The sequence below is a fragment of the Gekko japonicus genome, unplaced genomic scaffold, assembly GCF_001447785.1.
Source record: "Gekko japonicus isolate JY-2015 unplaced genomic scaffold, Gekko_japonicus_V1.1 scaffold378, whole genome shotgun sequence".
Taxonomy (NCBI): Eukaryota; Metazoa; Chordata; class Lepidosauria; order Squamata; family Gekkonidae; genus Gekko; species Gekko japonicus.
Genome location: NW_015159722.1, coordinates 1001538 through 1022248, shown reverse-complemented (window position 1 = coordinate 1022248; position 20711 = coordinate 1001538). Strand labels below are relative to the sequence as shown.

Sequence of the window (20711 nt, the reverse complement as noted above, 5' to 3'; positions counted from 1 at the left end):
AATCCACATTGGTACTTTAGTATAATTTTTATCTTTTATTGAGTTCCAGACTTTGATAAGAGCACTTCTAGTTATATGTGTATGAAAGTTAGAATGAATTTTATCTTTTCCATACCATAAATAAGCATGCCATACCATTGCTAAATCAAATCCCTCTACAGCTAATGTTCTTGTATCTTCTAGAGTAGCCCATTCCCGAATCCATCTCATTGAAGCTGCTAGATAATATAATTGCCAATTGGGTAAAGCAAATCCCCCTTTTTTTTAAGTTACTGAAGAACTTTTATTTTAATCTGCGTTTTTTTGGATTGCCAAATAAATTTACCAACCATTTTCTCCAAATCTTTGAAATATTGGTATTTTCTAATTATTGGTAGGTTTTGGCCAAGAAAAAGAAATCTAGGTAATATATTCATTTTAACAGTTGCTATTCTGCCTAATAATGAAAGGTGTACTTTATTCCAATGGGTTAAATCTCCTTTAACCTCTTTTAGGAGTTGTAGGTAATTATTCTCATATAAGGTTGATGTTTCATTGGTAATCCAAATTCCTAAATATTTCAGATGTTATGTCTCTGTTGATACACCCCAAGATTGCATTAGCCTTGGTTGTCACTGCATCACACTGGATGCTCATATTTAATTTATGGTCCACCCATACCCCAAGATCCTGTTCACACACACTGCTACCCAGAAGTGTATCCCCCATCCAGTATGCATGTTCCTCATTTTTGTTACCCAGGTGTAGCACTTGGCATTTATCCTTGTTAAATTGCATCTTGTTTACATCTGTCCACTTTTCCAGTGTGTTCAGATGTCGTTGAATTCTATCTCTATCTTCTAGTGTATTCGCTGCTGCTCCCACTTTGGTGTCATCTGCAAATGTAATGTAATCCACATCCTCATCCAGATCATTTATAAAAAATATTGAAAAGTATTAGACCCAGAACTGAGCTCTGTGGCACCCCACTGGACACCTCCCTCCATTCAGATGAAATGCCATTGACAACTACACTGAGTGTTGTTCTCCAACCAGTTCCCTGTCTACCCAACTGCTGCCTGGTGGAATGAGCTCCCGGAGGAGATCTGGGCCCTGCGGGATCTGGGGCAATTCCACAGGGCCTGTAAGATGGAGCTCTTCCACCAGGCTTTCGATTAGGGGCCGCCGCCGCTGCCCCCCCCCGCTGTATAACATCAATGTGGGGGGGTGAGGGCCCTAGGAGATTAGGAGGAACATCGGTGGAACATCTGATTATAACATCTTTTATACTATGCCTACGAAGGGATGTTTGATATGTGGTGCCCTCTCTGATGTTGTAGTATGGATGCTGAGTAGTTCGAGCACTTTATTATCTGTTTAGGTTTTTAAATTGTATATTATGGTTTTAAATTGTATTATAGTATTCGATGTTTTATGAGCAAGTTTTTGCTATGTAAGCCGCCCTGTAGGGCGGGATATAAATTTAACAAATAAATAAATAAATAAATAAAAGCTTAACTGAAATCCAGGTAAACAACACCAATAGCATTCCCTTGATCCAATAAGCTTGTCACTCAATCAAAGAAGGAAATGAGGTTGGTCTGGCAGGACCTGTTGGGGACTAATTCATGCTTACTTCCCTGCATCACCAAGTTGTCCTTTAGATGCTCACAGACTGATCCCTTTGAAATCTGCTTCAGTATCTTCCCTGGGACAGAGGTCAGACTGACTGGCCTGTAGTTTCCTGGGTCATTCTTCCTCCCTTTTTGGAAAATTGTAGTAACGTCTGCCCTCCCCCAGTATCGTGGTATGTCTCCTGTCCTCCAAGAAGTCTGGAAACTCCTACTCCATGAATTCAATGGATACACCATTATGTTCAACCTTTTAATGATTAGATGTGCTAAAAAGAATGAACAAAAAGTTTGGTCAGTAGGATTTAAAATCTGTTCTTGCTTTTAAAGTCAATTCAGATTTTTACTTAATGTCTCTGTAAAACAGCATATAACCTTCAGGAATTAGAGGCACAAAAGATATTAGCAAATAGTGCCTTAAAGTATCTTTTTTCCCCCACTGTTGATTTTCGATTTTGAATAAATCAAACAAATACATATACATTCCAGCATATTATTTACAGAAAATCTTCCAGCATTCTACTTCCGATCCTATTATATTCACCTTATTTGTCCCCTTTGGTATTTTGTAGCCATATATCCACTTTAGAGCAGTGTTTATTGTATTCCTTCTCACTCTTATCTTAAATAGTAAACATTAATTTTCCTAGTTCAGCGACTTCCATTAATTTACATATAAATTTATCTTTCGTTGGTATATTTTCATTTTTCCAATATTTCGCGAATAAAATTCTGGCTTCAACTAAAATATGCATAGTTATATAAATTTCATACTTCCTGAGTTTCTCCGGTATTATATTTAACAGAAAAAAATCTGGTTGTAAATCTATTTCTAAAATCTCCTCCAGGACTCCTTTTATGACATTCCAATATTTCTTCACTTTTTTACAGACCCACCAAGTATGAAAAAATGTGCCAATATTTTGCTTGCACTTCCAACAGTTTTTGGAAATATTTTTGTTAAATGTATTAAGTATTTCCAGAGTTATATGCCACATATAAAACATCTTAACTACAATTTCTTTAAAATTGCTTGTTTTAGTGTATCTTATATTCCTGGACCAAACTTTCTGCCATTCATCTAGATCTATGTTTCTTCCAATACATTGTGCCCACTTAATCATTTGGGGTTTTACCAACTCATCTTGCATGGTGTACTCTAGCAGAAAATTATAAATTTTCCCAGTAACCTTTTCATTGTTGTTTATCCACACCTCATCTAAACCAGTAGGTTTAATATAGAAACCTATGTTTTTATCTTTTATCCATCTAGATTTAAGAGTTGTCTTTTGCCACCAAGTTAAATTTATATTGTTTTTGCCCAACTCTCCTTCGGTGATCAAATTAGCTTTTTTTATCTAGTAAATCTAGATAGTTCCATTTTGGGTATTTTTTAAACAATGTAGGTTTGGTGAATGCTTCAATGGGAGATATCCATTGTGGTATCTTTTGGTAATGATTATTTTTAATTTCTTCCCAGATTTTAAATAAGGCGCCTATAATCAGGTGCTGCAAGAAATAACTGGTCCTTGTCACTTTTTGATACCACAAATATGCATGCCATCCCATCATAAGATCATGGCCCTCGAGTTAAGATCATGGCCCTCGAGTTTCAACAATCTGGTATTTTCTTGGGTAACCCATTCCTTAATCCAATTTAAAGCAGCGGCTTCAAAATATAATTTCCAGTCAGGTAATGCCAAGCCCCCCCTTTCCTTTTTATCCTGTAAATATTTTAGTTTTATCCTTGCCCTTTTACTTTGCCATATGAAGTCTCTAATCAACTTCTCCAAATCCTGAAAAAAAATCTATTTCTTATAGTAGGCATAGTTTGGAATAAAAATAACATGCACGGCAATACATTCATTTTTACAGTGGGAATCCTACCTAGAAAAGTAATTTGAAGATCCTTCCATCGGTCTAAATCCTTTTTAATTTCTGTTAGTATTTTGATATAGTTGTCTTGAAAGAGTGAGCTACATCTTTTCGTTATTTGTATCCCAAGATACTTAATTTTTTTTACTAATTTCAAAACTTGACCTTTTTTGAATATATGCCGTTACATTAGCATCACATTTTTTTGTTAATATTTTGGTTTTGCTGCTGTTGATTTTGAGTCCAGCTAGTGTTTGTAACAGCTGATCTATTGGTGACTGTGGTTCTTCCGATATATATACCATATCATCGGAAAAGTTCAGCAGTAGTGGTATTAGATCAGTGTTGCTTGCTACAAGGTTAACTTGACTTCTTAGTGGCAAGTGAGCAAAGAAACATTTACATATTGGTGAGTAGAAAGTTGAATACGAATGCAAAAAAATGAGTAATCAGGAAAAAATCATTCTCCTTTTAAGACCATGGATGATGTATTATAAATAGCTGTCCATTCAATTTCAGGGATTTTCAAGCCATTCTGTTAATTTTTTCTCCTTTTTAAATTTTTTAATGTTCTTAGCAATAGTTTAAAAGTTACTATTAAATATTTTAATGTTCTTAGCAATAATAAAAAAAATCAGCCTCCCTTAAAATTCATGCACAGTATCAGCAGGATCAATTAATATTCTTTAGGGGATCTTTCCTGCCATTTTATAAGCCAGGTATAAATATGTTAGGTGGCTCTTGCTAAAATATGTCATATATCCAGGTATTATCTAGACATTTTATTGCAAGCAGTCAGAAAGGGTTAACTTGTGAAGAACATTTTGTAAACAGGGGTATGAATTATACTAGCCAGTATCTGTCACTTTAAATACCATATTCCAAGGGTGTTGAACTCATTTGTTACAAGGGCCGGATATGACATAAATGGGACTTTGTGGGGCCAGGCCATGCAAGTCATAAAATGTAATGCCAGGTAGCAGAGATAGAAACGTTATAAAAGATACAAACACAACGATATTACAAATATGCTTAAAACTCTTGCGATATTTTGTTTATTTAACAGTCTTTGATAACTGACACCTCCCAAACCTCCCCGCCCCCCAGATGCCTGTCTAAAATGGAAAGGTGGGGGAAGAGTGGGATTTGGCAATGCAATTTTTAAAATAAAACATCAAGAAAAAGTACAAGGATCACAGCGGAAACTAAAAATATAAACTAAAAATATTAAATGCTTCGAGCCTAGGAACATAAAATGGCTGGGCATTGCAAGTTTCTCCATTTTCTCCCAGGTCTACTCAGAGCAGCAGTAACTCTCCGGTGTAATGTCCCCCTTTGGCTGTGGGTTCCCAGGTTAGAGTACTCACTCAGGCACACGTTCTCAGGTCCATTCAGCAGAGACAAGCTGGCTCAAAACATCAACCCTGTATTTGCGAGAACTCCAGTAAGCAACAGCTTTTAACTATACAAACACTGGAAAGTGAAACTACTTGAGCTCCACTCCATTGAAATACATTGCTGCACAAAGTTGCAAAGAAAATGAGGAATGGATTTCCCATTAAGGTCTCTGGGCACAGACAGAGTACTCTGGGACTGGAATGACAGCCAGCAGAGTGAAATGACAGTCCCTGGGAGTAGCAAAAGTATTCTGGGATTAGAATGAGGACCCCCAGAGTGGAATTCTATTCCCAGAATGCTGCTGCTACTCCCAAGCGCTGTCATTCCACTCTGCGCCCTGTCATTCCAGTCCCAGAACACAGATGCTATTGCTAGGGACCATCATTCTACTCTGGGGGCTGTCATTCAAGTAACTTTGCAAGCCTAGAAGAGCTTCCTGATGAAGCAGGCAAAGACAAGATGGAGGGAGGTGGGAACTTTGGCAGCCCCAAGCTTCAAAGGGTGAGGACAGGCGGGGGAGGAGGGGGAAGAAAAGAGCCATAGGTCTGACTAAAGCCATGAGCAGGTCGCCTGTGTTTCATAACAAAGAATGTCAAATTGCCTTAACATCATCTGACAGTCTTTTGAGAAAAGTAAATAACTACCTGCCTTTAAGCAGAAATTTGAACATTTCATTTTCTGAGTTCCATTTCATGAGTACAGTGGATCAGAGAAAAGAACAGGAATCGCCGAAATTTTCAGGAAGCTGCTCAGCCTCCCCCGGGAGCCACCCTTGCTCCTAGCAAAGCAATGCCTCTGGCCCATCCCCAGCCCCCCCCCGGGAAATTGGAAAGTCTACACCCTTGCAAAATACATCTCCCAAGAAGCAATACAGGTTGGAGACAATCAATACAGTCAAATATAAGATATGAGTTAATCCTCAATCTGCAATCCATCTGATATTAGACGGACTCTTGAGAGTCCCTTGGACTGCAAGAAGATCAAATCAGTCAGTCCTAAAAGAAATCAACCCTGACTGTTCCCTGGAAGGCCAGATAATGAAACTGAAGCTCAAATACTTTGGCCACCAAATGAGAAGGGAGCACTCACTGGAGAAGACCCTGATGCTGGGAAAGATTGAAGGTCAAAGAAGACAGGGACGGCAAAGGATGAGATGGTTAGACAGTGTCATAGATGCAATAAACATGAAATTGAGCAAACTTCAGAGGACGGCGGAAGACAGGAAGGCCTGGTGTGATGTGGTCTATGGGGTCGCGAAGAGTCGGACTCGACTGTGCGACTGAACAACAACAACAAGGCTAATTAACTGAAGCTTAATTCTGACAAGATGAAAGAGCTGCTGGTGGGTGGAAGGCCTGACTGGGGATTTAAAGCATTACCCATTCTGGATGGGGCTGCACTCCTCTTGAAGGAACAAGTCCATAGTCTGCGGGTGCTATTGAACCCAGGCCTATTGCTGAATAAACAGGTGACAGCTGTGGCCAGAAGCGCCTTTCACCAGCCTCAACTGGTTAGCCAGCTGCAGACTTTCCTGGGCAGAAAAGGGCAGAAAGTAAGGGCTGAAAGGTGGGATATAAATTTAGTTAATAAAAATAAATAATAATAATAATAATTAACAGCAGCAGCAGCAACAATAATAACAACAAACATGCATCATTCACTACATCCTAGAAGTGATGTTGATGGTCTCTACTTACCAAGAAAACTAGGTGGAAGAGGTCTCCTGAAAGTTAAGCAAGCGGTTGAACAAAAATATGCACTGAATGACTACACCAAGAAAAGCAAAGAGAAGCTTCTAGTTGAAGTGTACAAGGCAGAATCCCTTAAGGTTACCGAAACCAAAGAAGATTACAAAAAGATTGAAATTAAAACTCACTCTGATAAATAGCAGGAAAAGCACTTGCATGGGCAATATTTGAAAGACACAGAAAACAAAGTTTATAATGAATACACCTGGAAGTGTCTCCAAAATGGGCACTTGAAGAAAGAAATGGAAGGACTCATTCTAGTTGCATGAGAGCAGGCACTCAAAATGAATAGTACGAAAGCCAAAAATTCAGAAGACCAGTGGTAACAGCAAATGTCGATTTTGCAAGACAAAGGATGAAACATTCGACTACATGGTCAGTGCCTGCAGTAAAATTGTTCAAACTGACTATAAAGAATGTCGCAATAGAGTTGCAGCTATGTTGCACTTGAATATTTGCAAGATGTATGGCTTACGATCAGCCAGAAATTCATGGGAGCACAAACGAGACAAGATAATAGAGAATGATGAAACAAATATTCTTTGGGACTTCCAATTGCAAACAGATGAACATCTGGAGCATAACTCCCCTGATATTACAGTTGTAGAAAAAAATGAGAAATAGGGTTTGGATTATTGACATTGCAATCTCAGGAGACAGCGGAATAGAAAAGAAAAACCAGAAGAGGATCACAAAATACCAAGACTTACGAATAGAGTTAGAGCGCCTCTGGGAGAAGAATGTTATAATCATGCCAGTTGTCACTGAAGGCTTTGGAGTAATGCCTAGAAGTCTGAAGAAACACCTGGACATTCTGGGCACTAAGCAAATAATACCAGCTCTGCTCCAGAAGACAGTGTTAATGGGAACAGCAAGAATTCTGCGAAGATACCTCTGCAGTTCCCAAGAACTTGGCTAGCTCTTGAATTGCAGAACACCATCTACTAGTCAAATATCTGACTGTTACGGTGACTAGTAATAATAATAATAGTAACCACAACAACAACAACAATAATAAACAGCTAACAAATTGAACTATTCAGTTAGAAGCCTGGGTAAAAATAAATGTTTTGGCTTAGTGCCTAATGAATAGTAAGGTAGGTGCCAGGTAATAAAATGAAATCAGAACAAACACCATATGTTTCTGAAATTAGGTTTCTGTCATTAGTCAGGCATGCTCAGTGGACTATTTTTGCAGATTAGGTCTGAAGATCAGCATTGCATAAAATAGTGTCATTTGCAGTTCGTGCTCTGAAAATAAAAAATGTCAAACGTTTTCTTTGGTCCAGTTCATACAACTACTGTAACCTCTCTGTCAGAATGGTGGGAGAGCATAGAGACTCAAGCTCTCCTACCATGTCTACACCATAAGGCTTAATATGGCCATCTGCACAGACAGGTCTCATGACCCTTCCTCTTCCAGGAAAGACTGTGTAAATTATGCATACTATCACATCACATGTTACATTGGGGGCATGGCTGGATAGCATGACCTCCATACCTACTTCGCATCACACCAATTGAAGTTCTGATACTTCTGTACTATAAACCAGGACTCTGACAGATCACTTGTACAACATTTTAAAAAAATGTTCTAGGTTCAAACACTGTCTTCTTAGTTAAAGGTGATGAGGAAATACCTCTTCATGAGAACCTAGAGAGCTATTGCCAATCAGCATGGACAGTGACAGATACAAAAAGTCCATAATTAACAAAAGCCACATGTTCTGCATAAAGAAGGATTGCAAAAGACAGCACAGCTGGTGTTAATTGTACCTTGAGACTAATTATTATGTTAAAAGAGGTACTAGCTTAAAAGCAGAATGTGTCCAGTAAGCATCATTCTCCCACAAAGTATCTAAATTTGTTTGAGAAATCATTACACAAAACTTCAACATATAAAGCACCAGTTGCAAGAAGTTTTAATTACTGGTTGTTTAAGAAAGAACAGATACTTTATGGCTATTATAGGTTGAGCTAAGGATGGCTGACTACATCCTTCTTCACTATTTAATAGTGTTTATTCAACCAAAAGATGCACATGTGATTTTTTTAAAATTTAAAAAGTCAGATTATTTTTTTTCGCTTCTAAGGCAAAATTGGAAGAGCAGCTCATCTAGAGTTGCTATCCCCTGAACGGGGGTGGGGTTTTCCTGATTTCAGGGGCCCCAATCCACCACTGGCCAGCTGGTTGGTGGGGGAACCCTGCCCCCAAAGATCCCCATCCTGCCTGACATGCCTGGTGCAGTGAGATCACTCAGGGATGATGTCATCGCACTGGGCACATTGTGCGGGGGACACTGTAGCATTTGGGCACAAACTCCATGGTGACCATAGAGGTTTTTTGCTCAGATGCTAGAGCGTCCCACCCAACATGCCTGGCAAAATGACTTCACCTCTGGGTGAGGTCATTGTAGCACACACACAAAGCGTGTGCACCCGAAGACTCCCAGATCAGGACTGGACACCCCCCCACCAGTAGCCAGGTAAGACCTGGCAACTCTAAGCTCATGTGATCTGGGGCTGTGCATGGTAACCATTGGTTTTCTTTATGTTTCTGGGACTTGTTTTTGTATTTTTTAAAAAAACCAGTTCGTGGGTAAATGTTGGCATTCACTGTTGCGGATATGACTTGCCTGTTGCAAATGACCCAGTTCCTTCAGGGGAGCCATCCTCAAGGACATGTAGAATGCACTAGTGCAATCTCGCTTGAGTATCTGGAATGGAGACAGCCTGGGCTGATGAAGCCATTCACCCATTCAAGGAGCTCCAGTAGGGGAGACTTCTGACTAGCTGTGAGTGGATTCCTTCCATTCCTTTCCTTTATTGTTCCAGAATGTATTTAATTAAAATATTTGTATTCTGCCTCACAACAAGTCTGTGATTGAGGCAATTCACAACATATTAATATGCTACAACAGACCAATTAAAAATCTTTAAATGCAACACTTTAAAATGAGTTGGATCCTACAAAAAAAAAAACTAACTAAAAGAAGAACCATGAACAATTCAAAACACATCAGATTTAGGATATAAAATCAAGAACCAGCGTTAGAAGTCTAAACTAACATAGCAGGGGGGAAAGTTGTACAGACATGGCAGTTAGAATGGCAAATGAAATAAATAAATAAATAAAGCTACTTTGACTGCTGCCTGAAGGAATGTAAGCTTGGCACCAGTCGAGCATGTATTGGGAGAAAATGCTAAAGAACTTCTCTGCGTGCTGCATTCCACTCCTCCTTAGCTTTGGTTTAACTAGAAGAATATCTAAACTTAACTTAAATTTGGAATTGAATCCTATGTAATTTGCCAGAGCCTTCATTTCCTTCAGCTCGTTTACATCCCCAACACAGCATTGCCAATTAACTCATGTTCATAACTAAAACACTGCAAAAAGCAACCTTGTGATCACATTTATGACTGAATTCTGCCTCATTTTATGCAATTTTTTAAACTCAGTGGTAAAAACACACGCAAAGGATGCAACATGTATACAATCACACCAAGACTAGATCTTTGCCGTGTTTCGGGGGGGGGGGATCTGAATTGAAAGCAACAGCAAACTGCAAACATGCAGCACTTTGTACACAATTAAACAGTGGAACAGTGGAGAATTTTGAATGCATTGTTTGAGCTTTGGAAATAGGGTTGCCTATTTCCCTCTAACCTGAGTTAGTGTGAGCTAGCTCACCATCTTTAAGCCTCCAGCTCACACATTTTTGTCTTAGCTCAGGAAGGATGGCTTCAGAGCAAATGAATTGATGCAGTAGCCAAATTGCTTGCTCACAACTTTAATGCCAGTAGCTCATGAAGTAAAATTTTTGCTCACAAGACTCCACAGCTTAGAGGGAGCATTGGTTGCCAGCACTCAGGTGGGGCCTGGGGATCTCCCACTTATACAACTGATCTCCAGCTGACAGAGATCAACTCCCCAGGAAAAATGGCTGCCTTGAAGGGTGGACTCTATGGCATTGTACCATACTAAGGCCCCTCCCCAAACCCCGCCTTCTCCCGGATCCACCCTCAAAGTCTCCAGGTATTTTCCAACCAAGACCTGGCAACCCTATTTGGAAACAAGACTAGGGAATTTGGAACTCCAGCATTCTGGGGAAAGTTTCAAATAAGGAGAATTTTGGAAGCATCCCTTCTTTGTAGACAAGAAGGATGTTTTTCCAATGGTCAGTGCTGTGCCTAGCCCTTCACAAAATCATCTTTGCCAAAGTTGACTTTGCTGTAGATCAAGAATGATTTGCTACTTTCTCTTTCAGCTGCTGTCTTCCTCTGTCAGTCAGGGGGCCTTTGCCATTGAAGAGGCAGGAGAGACTGCCAGGGAACAGCAACCCTAATTGCTGAAGTCAGAGCCAGATTTGGCAACTGACAGCCTTAAATATGAAATGGAAAATCACATATATTTCTTCTTGTCTTAAATCTTTAGCCTGGATGTGTAAATACTACTGAAATGGATATTAAAAAGTCTTCTAGAATGAGAAATCCTCACAAAACAAGGAAGGTAGGTTCTGCTTTTCAATGATCATTTACATGTATGGTAAATAATAGTTCTTGCCTTACACTGAAGAGACCTATATGTCTGGGCACTTATGGGGTTAATAAATTATTTCTAAAATAGAAACAAGCTTCTGTTTACTCTTGGCAAAGTTTTTGTGTGTGTAAGGCATGAATCTTTCTAGAAATATATGAAATTCTGCTCTTCAGACAACTAAACTTCATGAACTTTGAGTAGTGTACTGTCATAGCTGTTGACAGATCTACCAATGCATTTCTATGAAAGTGAGTTTAAGGATGTTATTTAAGAGAGACATGTTAAGTCATCAGCTCTCCCCAGCCATGACTCAAATCTCCTCTCTGTCCTTCTCACCAAGAACAGGATAATACTTTGGTTACATTCAGATGGCACATCAAGCCAACATAAAATCTGAATGTGCACGAACCCAGCTTGTTGTTGGATTCGCACATGCATCTTGCTCCCTTTGAATATGAAGCATGATGAAAGAATCCTGGTTTAAAACTAAATGCAGTTCTCTGTGATGTCAAAATGCAGGTGTGTGGCTTAACCAGGATTAATTTGCCACATACACAAACCAGGATTCTTTATTAGGGCTTAGCCTGGGTTTGGAATTCCAGTTCGTATGGTTAAGCCATGCACCTGCAATATGCACATCATGGGCAGTGTTCCCTCTAAGCTGAGTTAGTGTGTGCTAGCTCACAGTTTTTTAGCTTCTAGCTCACACATTTTTGCCTTGGCTCAGGAAGGAGGGCTCCAGAGCAAACTAATTTATGCAGTAGCCAAATCGCTCGCTCATAACTTTAATGCCAGCAGCTCACAAAGTAGAATTTTTGCTCACAAGACTCCACAGCTTAGAGGGAACATTGATCATGGGTAGGCAAAGTTAGTTTTCTACTTCCTTCATAGTGTGTTAAAATCTGCTAAATCCTTTCACCTCTGAAGCTGTTATAATCTGGCAGCACAAAAATCCATACAAAATACTGCTGTCTATTTATTTGGTTGGTTTTTGCTGGGGCTAATTACAGGTTTTGGGGGATTATTTAAATCAAAGAAGGGGTGGTGAGAAGAAGTGCTCACCCTCTCCCAATATGGCATCATTAATAATTGATTGGAAACGTGGATCTCCTGCATCATGTCTGTCTTGGCCCTATGGCCAGACACCTACGTTGTAATGCATAGACTGTGGGTATTTGTACTCTTCATACACAGTTCTGAAGGTATTTTCAGTTTAAAGGATCTCAGGTATTGGGAGAGTCTTTTTCTGTCAAGACCGTGGAGAGCTTGTTAGCCATCAAAGTAGACAACACTGAGCTAGATGGTTTGATTCAGGCAGATTCAAGAGTTCATTTAAGGTTCTAGTTTGCCATCATCCTTAGTACTCATAGCCTCCCACTCTCTGAAAGTTTGGGAGGGTGCTTAAGGCAAGTTAGTGATAATTTAAAACATTGTGCAGCGGCTGGGAGCCCAAGAGAGTTCAGTGCTGATCCCTTACCCACCACCATGCAGTCTCACTGCTTGCCCTGTTTATCTTGGTGATGGCAGCAGTGGCTATACTGGATCCTGCTCTCACCCTGTCCTTTCACTTTTTTTGGGGGGGGGGATGTATACATGACACCACTGCTTACAGTTGACTGTATCTGATCAGTACCTGGGAGGATGACTTCCTGGGAATTCCCTGTGAGCCACTAGAAATTCATGATGGAAAAAAGGCTGGATAAAAATACAGTGAGTAATAAGCAAACAATAAATTAGACATGTGAAGAATTTCTGGCACTGTTATATAACTGATGGATGCAGCAGAGGAATGTTTCCTTAAAGTCTCTCGTAAGGGAAAAAAATCTACTTTTCAGTTAAGTTTTGGAATTTTTCATCCAAATCAATATTCCAACCAATGCTCCCTCCACCAAAGCGGTGGAGTCTTGTGAGCAAAAATTCTACTTTGTGAGCTACTGGTGTTAAAGTTGTGAGCGAGTTATTTGGCTACTGCATAAATTAGTTTGCTCTAGAGCCATCCTTCCTGAGCTAAGACAAAAATGTGTGAGACGGAGGCTAAAAGACTGTGAGCTAGCTCACACTAATTCAGCTTAGAGAGAACACTGATTCCAACACAGTTTTTTCAAACATTCCTTTTCTGGCTTTTAGCACTCCAGAATACCAGGCCTTTCAAAATAAGAGTTACAGGTTTTTTTGTTGTTCAGTCGCACAGTCGAGTTTGACTCTTTTTTAAGTTATAGTTTAAGTTATAGATAATCCTTAAAACAACACTTTTGTCACTGGGTTAAAAAACGCCTTTGCAATCAAGATACAGAGAACAACTAAAGACTAGCAGCCCAATCCACAGCCCAGGTACAGTGCTCCCTCTAAGATGTGGAGTCTTGTGAGCAAAATGTTTCCTTTCTGAGCTACTGGCATTAAAGTTGTGAGCAAGTGATTTGGCTACTGCATCAATTAGTTTGCTCGGGCGCCATCCTTCCTGACCTAAGACAAAAATGTGTGAGCCGGAGGCTAAAAAACTGTGAGCTAGCTCACACTAACTCAGCTTAGAGGGAATACTGGCCAGGTAGCAGGAGCAGAGTAGGATTTAAGACAACTGCGAGCCACTAGGTTGTAATGACATTTTGGATACAATATGTGTTAATGAATTGTGCCAAGAATTGAAATTAGTCATGTATCAAGCGTCTGGCGCACACCAGGGAACTATACAAATAGCAATCTATTATGACACTGTACCTCTCTGTTTCCATTTTCTTCTCCCAGCTCACTCCCAGTGAGGATAAGAGCTGTTTGTTTATGGATCATTTCCCCTCGTTTTCTATTCTTCAGCCTCCAATAAAATATTAACATGATCAAATGTAACCATTATAATGTTACATAAATCAACTTTCAGAGATCTGTCATTTACAGATGGTGAACACAGATGGACACATCCTACTTCACATCTGCACTTGATGTGTGGCAAAATCCTCCCTACCAGGAACACTCAGATAATTAGCAGCCACTTTACAGATTCACACTAATCTGTAGATCTGTTCTATTTCATGTGGCGATGGTGGTTGCGTAACTGCTTCACCACATGTGGTTAAAATATCTACAGATCTCACCTTCTTTTTTAGGGTGCCTACTCAGGCACGGAATGTGAGGGAGGGATTGTTTCCATGTAGGTTTAATAATGTGTACTCTTTACCTATTCTTCACCTACTTTTCTGTTGAACTATGGGAAGACTGCTTTCCCTCTGCTCTCTGTGTTTAAGATGATACAGACCCCTTTAAACTGGAGAAAAGGAAAAAGGGAAAGCATGTGAGTGCAGGAAAGGGTTAAACTATAAGAGCACCACTAAAAGAAGAAGTGGGAACAGACCATGATTGACAGCAAATGAGGAGATAATATAACAATAGGATCCAGAGGGAAAGTAGACACAACAAAAATGTTTAAACAAACACCTACATCAAAGTGATCCATAAGAGGTGACATAAGATGAAAATGTAAAGCTACCATAGGGCCAGAAAACTCACTAGAGGATAGGTTGATGGTTTGTATGGACTCATAGTCACAACAAGGTATAAGGTATAACAATGTACTGAAGCAGGTCTTGAGAAATGGATGTACTGAGTACTTTGTTCAAGTATATGTGCAATTAGGATGACTGTACATAAGAAAGCACTGTCTACATATCCATATCTCTTTTTCTTGTTTATGTACAGTCTGTCTATGGATTACAAAATGACATTCGAAGTCACAGTCCCACACACACACCAGTGCCAGAAACTAAACCACCCACAGAAGATGAATTGCGTCAAGAGGTTTGCAAGTCTCTAAAATCTGCATGAAACCAGTTCTGGGGGGAGGGAATTAAATGTAGAATAGTATCTATCTATCTATCTATCTATCTATCTATCTATCTATCTATCTATCTATCTATCTACCTACCTACCTACCTACCTACCTACCTACCTACCTACCTACCTACCTACCTACCTACCTACCTACCTACCTACCTACCTACCTACCTACCTACCTACCTACGTGTGAGAGACATGAGCTGGGGAATTCTTAGGTCAGATTTTACCTCACAATGTTACCATTCTTCAGTCCTTCAACTGCAATAGGGAGTTGATAATAACGTCCTACCATAGAACTGTTGTAAGGATTCTTGAGATAATGTTTATCAAGTGCTTTGAGCAAATGCTAAATGCAAAGACAATATACTGAAGGCTCAACCTAGGCCCCATAGTATTCAAATAAGTTTTTGCACTGTCAAACCAAAGTTAAACAGTGGGAGAAATTTAAGCATGTGAAATTTAACCCCTGAGCTTCCAAAGTACTTAACTCTGTTTCAATCATGACATTACATTTTCAATACAAAATGATGGGTGGAAATGCCTTTCAACTTTTAAGTCATGATCTACTGAAAGTTAACCATATTTAAGTCTTACAGATATTAGTGAGGGAGTAAACATCCCTCAGTACAGGGAGTACTGAAAAGTTTTATTATCTGAAAATACAGTTGAGCAATTATTTTCTTATATCAGTCTTCTGTTTTCACATTTTATAGATAAAGTATTGGCAAATACAGCTAGATAGACATCGGTTAAAAATGTCAAAAGTTGCAGAAAGGTACGTATGTTGCCATTCCGTTTTTATTTAAAAAATTGATTGCTTCAATTGTACTAAATTTATTGCTGGACACTAAATTGTGTCAGCATGCAAACAAGAATATATTGGATTTTGATACACGCGTCATACAAAACCATACACTAATTTATCCTTTGAAAATTAGGTCTCAACCAACATTCATCTTACAAAAATGTCAAATTATTTTTTCTAGTCTAGTACTTTACACTGAGCAGTATGTGGAATATGACCCATTTCTAGTGGCACCTGACCCGTCTAATCCCTGGTTGTCAGATGATACCACTTTCTGGGAAATAGAAGCAAGGTATGTTACGTGAATTTGATTTATATCTTGTTTTCAGATTAATCTATATATCTAATTCCCACAGGGGGCGGGTTTGTATGGATACTTATTTCTGCCAACAGAGGGCTCACTCTCCCCGAACAGCTTTTCCTACATAGTCAGTAGACTTCCTGTGTCTGCAGAAAAATCCAAGAAGTAAAAAAAATCCCTTCAGGGAGGGTTGAATCCCCCCCCCAATACCTTTTGAAATGGCCTCTGCAGGGATCTAACTCCAGACATCAACAGTGAGAGATTAGAATGTTGGGGGGGGGGGCTTCTAACTGGCTCTGTCAGTAAAAGGGTGGGGGAAGGGCCCTTTCCTGGCCTCTTTTGGCCTTGGAGGGAGGGAGGGAGCCTTGAGGACAGGCCTGACAAGGGTTGCCAGTGCCAGCCTGGGGAATCCCTAGAGTTTTTGAGGTGGACTGTAAGGAGGGCTGGGTTTGGAAAAGGGAGAGACCTCAGCTAAGTATAATGCCTCCAAAGCAGCCATTTTCTCCAGGGAGACAGATCTCTGCTGTCTTGAGTTCAGTTGTAATTCTGGGGGGGGGTCCTCCAGGCCCCACTTAGAGGTTGGCAACCCTAGGCCTGGCAGCAGTTTAGGGTTGCCGGGTTCCTCCCTGGCCACCGGCAGGGGATGGGGGGTAGGGTTGCCAGATCCAGGCTGGGAAACTCCTGGAGATTTGTGGGTGGAGCCTGAGGAGGACAGGGACCTCAGTGGGGCACAATGCCACAGAGTCCACCATCCAAAGCATCCATTTTATCCATGGGAAGGTATCTCTGTAGTCTGGAGATGAGCAGTAATTCCAAGCATCCCCAGGTCCCACCTGGAGGCTGGCATCCCTAGGCAGCACCCTCAGGGTGACTTGATACCACCTGATTTGTATGACTCAACTAGGCCCAACTGCTTGCTACTGTTCATCAGCAGCCACCCTATGAAAGCCAGTGCGGTGCATCAGTTAGAGCTTCAGATTAGGGTCTGCGAGACCCAGGTTCAGATCCCCATCTTGCAGTGGAAGCTGACTGGGTGATTTTGGACCAGTCACATACTTTCAGCCTAGCCAACCTCACAGGGTTGTTGTGCAGATAAAAGGAGGAGAGAATAATGTAAGCTGCTTTGGTCCCCACTGTGAAGAAAGACTGTAATTTTCCTAGGTAGAGGCTGTGGGGGAGGGGTGTGGAGATGGAAAGCTGAAGACAGAGAGGCAAATAAAGGTAGGTTGACTGTTGGGTGGGAAGGAAATTGTGTTGCCAACTCCTAAAGAGTGTGAGAGAGGTAGGGGGAGACAGGAGGAAGCAAAGGTGTGAGGAATGGGCTAACCATCCCACAAGTTTCTTGCGGGACTCCACTTGTGGTATTACTAATTTGAAAAATTCATATTCCAAGTAGACATTCTAGCCAGATGGTCAGAGGTGGGGATAAATGGAAAGTAGGATTGCAGTGGCAAACTCTGTTTTTTTACCTTTGTGCTTCATTTTATATGGAAAGATCCTATCTGTCTACATCTATATAAACATACAGCTTTATTCACCCATTGGCAGCCCTATTTTTTCAAGATTTCCAGGCTCACGGAGTGAGCTGCACATATATAGATTCAATGCATATATTCAAACAAATGTATGTTTAGGATGCTACTACTTCCCACGCACCCACATGCTCCTACTCCATCCCCCATGTTTATTCCAGCTCATTCAAACATCTGAAGAGAGTTTTTCTCTTTAGTTCGGCTGAAATTGGTGAGGTGGGCTTTCCCAAAGTTAGATCACATTCCAGGCTTTACCACTCGTGATGGAGGAGAAATCAACCCATGTTGGATGTTCTAGCATGTTGACAGGGAAAGTGGAGCTCCTAGCCAGTCACACAGCAGAAAGAGGATGCCTGCTTTGCATTAGTTGTCTGATTAATCATTTACCTTTATATCAGGAATGGATATTACCACCAGGGTTGTACAGTTGGTTTCATGAAATGAGAACTGAGCAAAGATGGGATGAGGAAGACAACATAGGTTGGATGCATTTCTTGTCACAGCATCTTGAAAGCATTCCAGATCCCTATGCATACAAAAGGATGAGTACCTTATCACAGCAACTTGTATGTTAGAAGCAGCATGTGGGGATACTCTTCTTGCCAAAGTAAAGTCATTTTATCTACCACGTACCTTAAGGACAAGAGCATAAGTCAATTGCTTTTTGGAAAGATGTACTGCTTGGTGTTATGTTTACTGCTTTTGACAAATCTTGGAATTAGCCGCAAGAGTTCTCTCCGGGCCACTTCATAGTCTGTGCATCATCTTCCCAAAAATAAACCCAGCAGCAAAATAAACACTCATATCAAATATCACATATGACAGGTTACACATATTTTTATTCCAGATAGGCATTAGCTTCTTGTAGAAAAAATGATGTGTGTAGCAGCCCCATATACTAGTCTGAAACAAATAATTAGAAAAACTATCTTGAATAATGGAAAATTAGTATCAGAATCTTTAGGGAGAGTGTAACTGATGAATTAATCTCAAGAAAGACTGAAGTTTTAGCTCTGTGAGAACTCTTCTCTCTCCTCTATCCCCCATTTCCAGTAAAGAGCCAAGTCAGCAAAGGGTAAAACGATGGGCCTTTCGCATGGATGAAGCCCTGAAAGACCCTGTAGGAAGAGAGCAGTTCCTTAAATTCCTGGAGTCTGAATTCAGCTCAGAAAATCTGAGGTAAGATTATTCCCTTTTTTATTTTCTCCATTACTGATTTTGTTCTGACACCAGTCTTTCTGAGGAGGATCACACAGCCTTCCTGAGAAACTGGCCAGATTATTTTGCCAAAGATCATTCTCAAATCCTGCCATTAGTCATCTCTGTCCATATGGTATTTTCCCCCATTCGGAAGGTGATTTGAGACATTAAATTGGTAAAAGGGGGGAAGAGAGACTTTGCATTTAGTAGATATGGGTAGTGGAAATGATGTTCCTAGGTGCTTTTATGGATATACCAGAAGCAGGGATTACTGTTTGATTTTTCATCACCTATACAGGAGAATAATTATATATCCTTCTGTTCATGAGACTGTTCTAAGAAATTTATGAAATAGCTCTTTCTGGATGTTACCTGAATTGGTCTAATATTTAATAGATTGGGAAATTTAACTAGCAAGAGGCGGGTAACACGAGATCGCTACCTTTGTATACGGGGTCCTTCCCTTGAGAACTCTCAATAAACCAGGCTGATGTTCAACTAATAGAGTATTTATTGAAAACGAATAAAGGGTAAAAACACACATACAAAACATACAGTGAAGCACACATACAAGAGCTAACCAAGAAATAAAGGTCATAGCAGGGAAATAATGTTCCGATAGGCAATATTTACCAGTCTTGAAGATTCAGGTCAGCGGAGAGAAAGAGAAGTGACCAGCACTTCACGGAGCATGAAGTTGATGCCCGGAAGAGGCCTTGTGTACTGGAACTGAGTTCATGTATTTATCAGAAAAATGTACCTTGGGGCATTGCAACAGGTTTGCCCCTAAAACAATAGCTTAATGTGTTTACAGGAAGGTTTCCAAAGACTTGAACAAATGGTAGATGGTTTTCTCTGAGAGAGATTAAAGAATATAGTGGAGCCTGTGGGTAGGATATGGGGATGACCCAGAATACAGGATGGATGACACTTCCAGGTGCTATGGATATGCTAACAGAGGTGTAGGTGCCAGGAGGGGAAGCCATTACCTGGGATGAAAACGGTACCATCAAAGTAGAATGCTGTTTTCCTGAGAAATCCATTGTTATAAAATATGCCATTGCCTTCAGGTGGGAGAGATTTGTTTTGCAATTCAGTTCCTGGGTTCACTTCCAGATAGGTTTCCCAGGCTGGTATTCTGCTTGGCATTCCTTGTGGAGTCATTTTTAGGCCAGGCAGTGTGTTAGATTTAATATCTATCTGGAGTGATTTTATATGAAGGGTGTCTGGACTTGCTTTCTCTCTGGGTGCCAACTACCCAACTTTAGGGGAGAGCTGACTGCTAACATGGATTGCTCTGTAATGATGTGGAATTCATGGCCTGCTGCATCAGCTACTGATATCCTGACGTTCTCTTAGGTCTCCTTAATTTACATTTACTTTTTGTGAGCTTTCCTTGCAATCTTTCCCTTCCAAAAACCCACCCTTAAGCATTAGGCAGGGGCTGGGACTCAGGGGTAGAGTAATCTCATTTGCATGAAGATGTTCCCAGGCTCAGTCCCTGATATCTGCAGTTAAAATAATCAGGTGGTAAGTAATGTAAAAGATTTCAGCCGGAGATCCTGGAAAGCAGAGTTGACAATGGTGATCTTGATAGACCAATGGTCTGACTTAGTATAAGGCCGCTTCATGCATTCATGCATTCATGTGAGCATGTGAGCATGTAAGACCATATGATACATTGAAAAACCAGCTCTGGACTATTTCACCTGGGGTATTTTCTTGCATCTCTGATGCTGCTTCCCCACATCCTCATATAAAGGTGCTGGCCCCACCTCCCTTGTGCAGTAGTACTCTTTATGGTGCTGAGCTCCATTCCTTTAACTTGCAACATACCCTGCTAAGGACACGTCCCCATACAGTGTCATACAGCGGCA

General features: G+C 40.4%; 1 protein-coding gene across 1 annotated transcript in view; it reads left to right on the top strand.

The window, feature by feature from the left end:
- The window catches only part of RGS7 (regulator of G-protein signaling 7), a 69374-nt gene that overhangs the window by 22832 nt on the left and 25831 nt on the right, over positions 1 to 20711 (top strand). The window contains exons 7-11 of the mRNA XM_015421722.1: positions 11067 to 11141; positions 14859 to 14957; positions 15710 to 15771; positions 15983 to 16093; positions 18688 to 18813. Coding sequence (XP_015277208.1) covers positions 11067 to 11141; positions 14859 to 14957; positions 15710 to 15771; positions 15983 to 16093; positions 18688 to 18813 — 473 coding nt within the window. The remainder of the gene's footprint in view (positions 1 to 11066; positions 11142 to 14858; positions 14958 to 15709; positions 15772 to 15982; positions 16094 to 18687; positions 18814 to 20711) is intronic.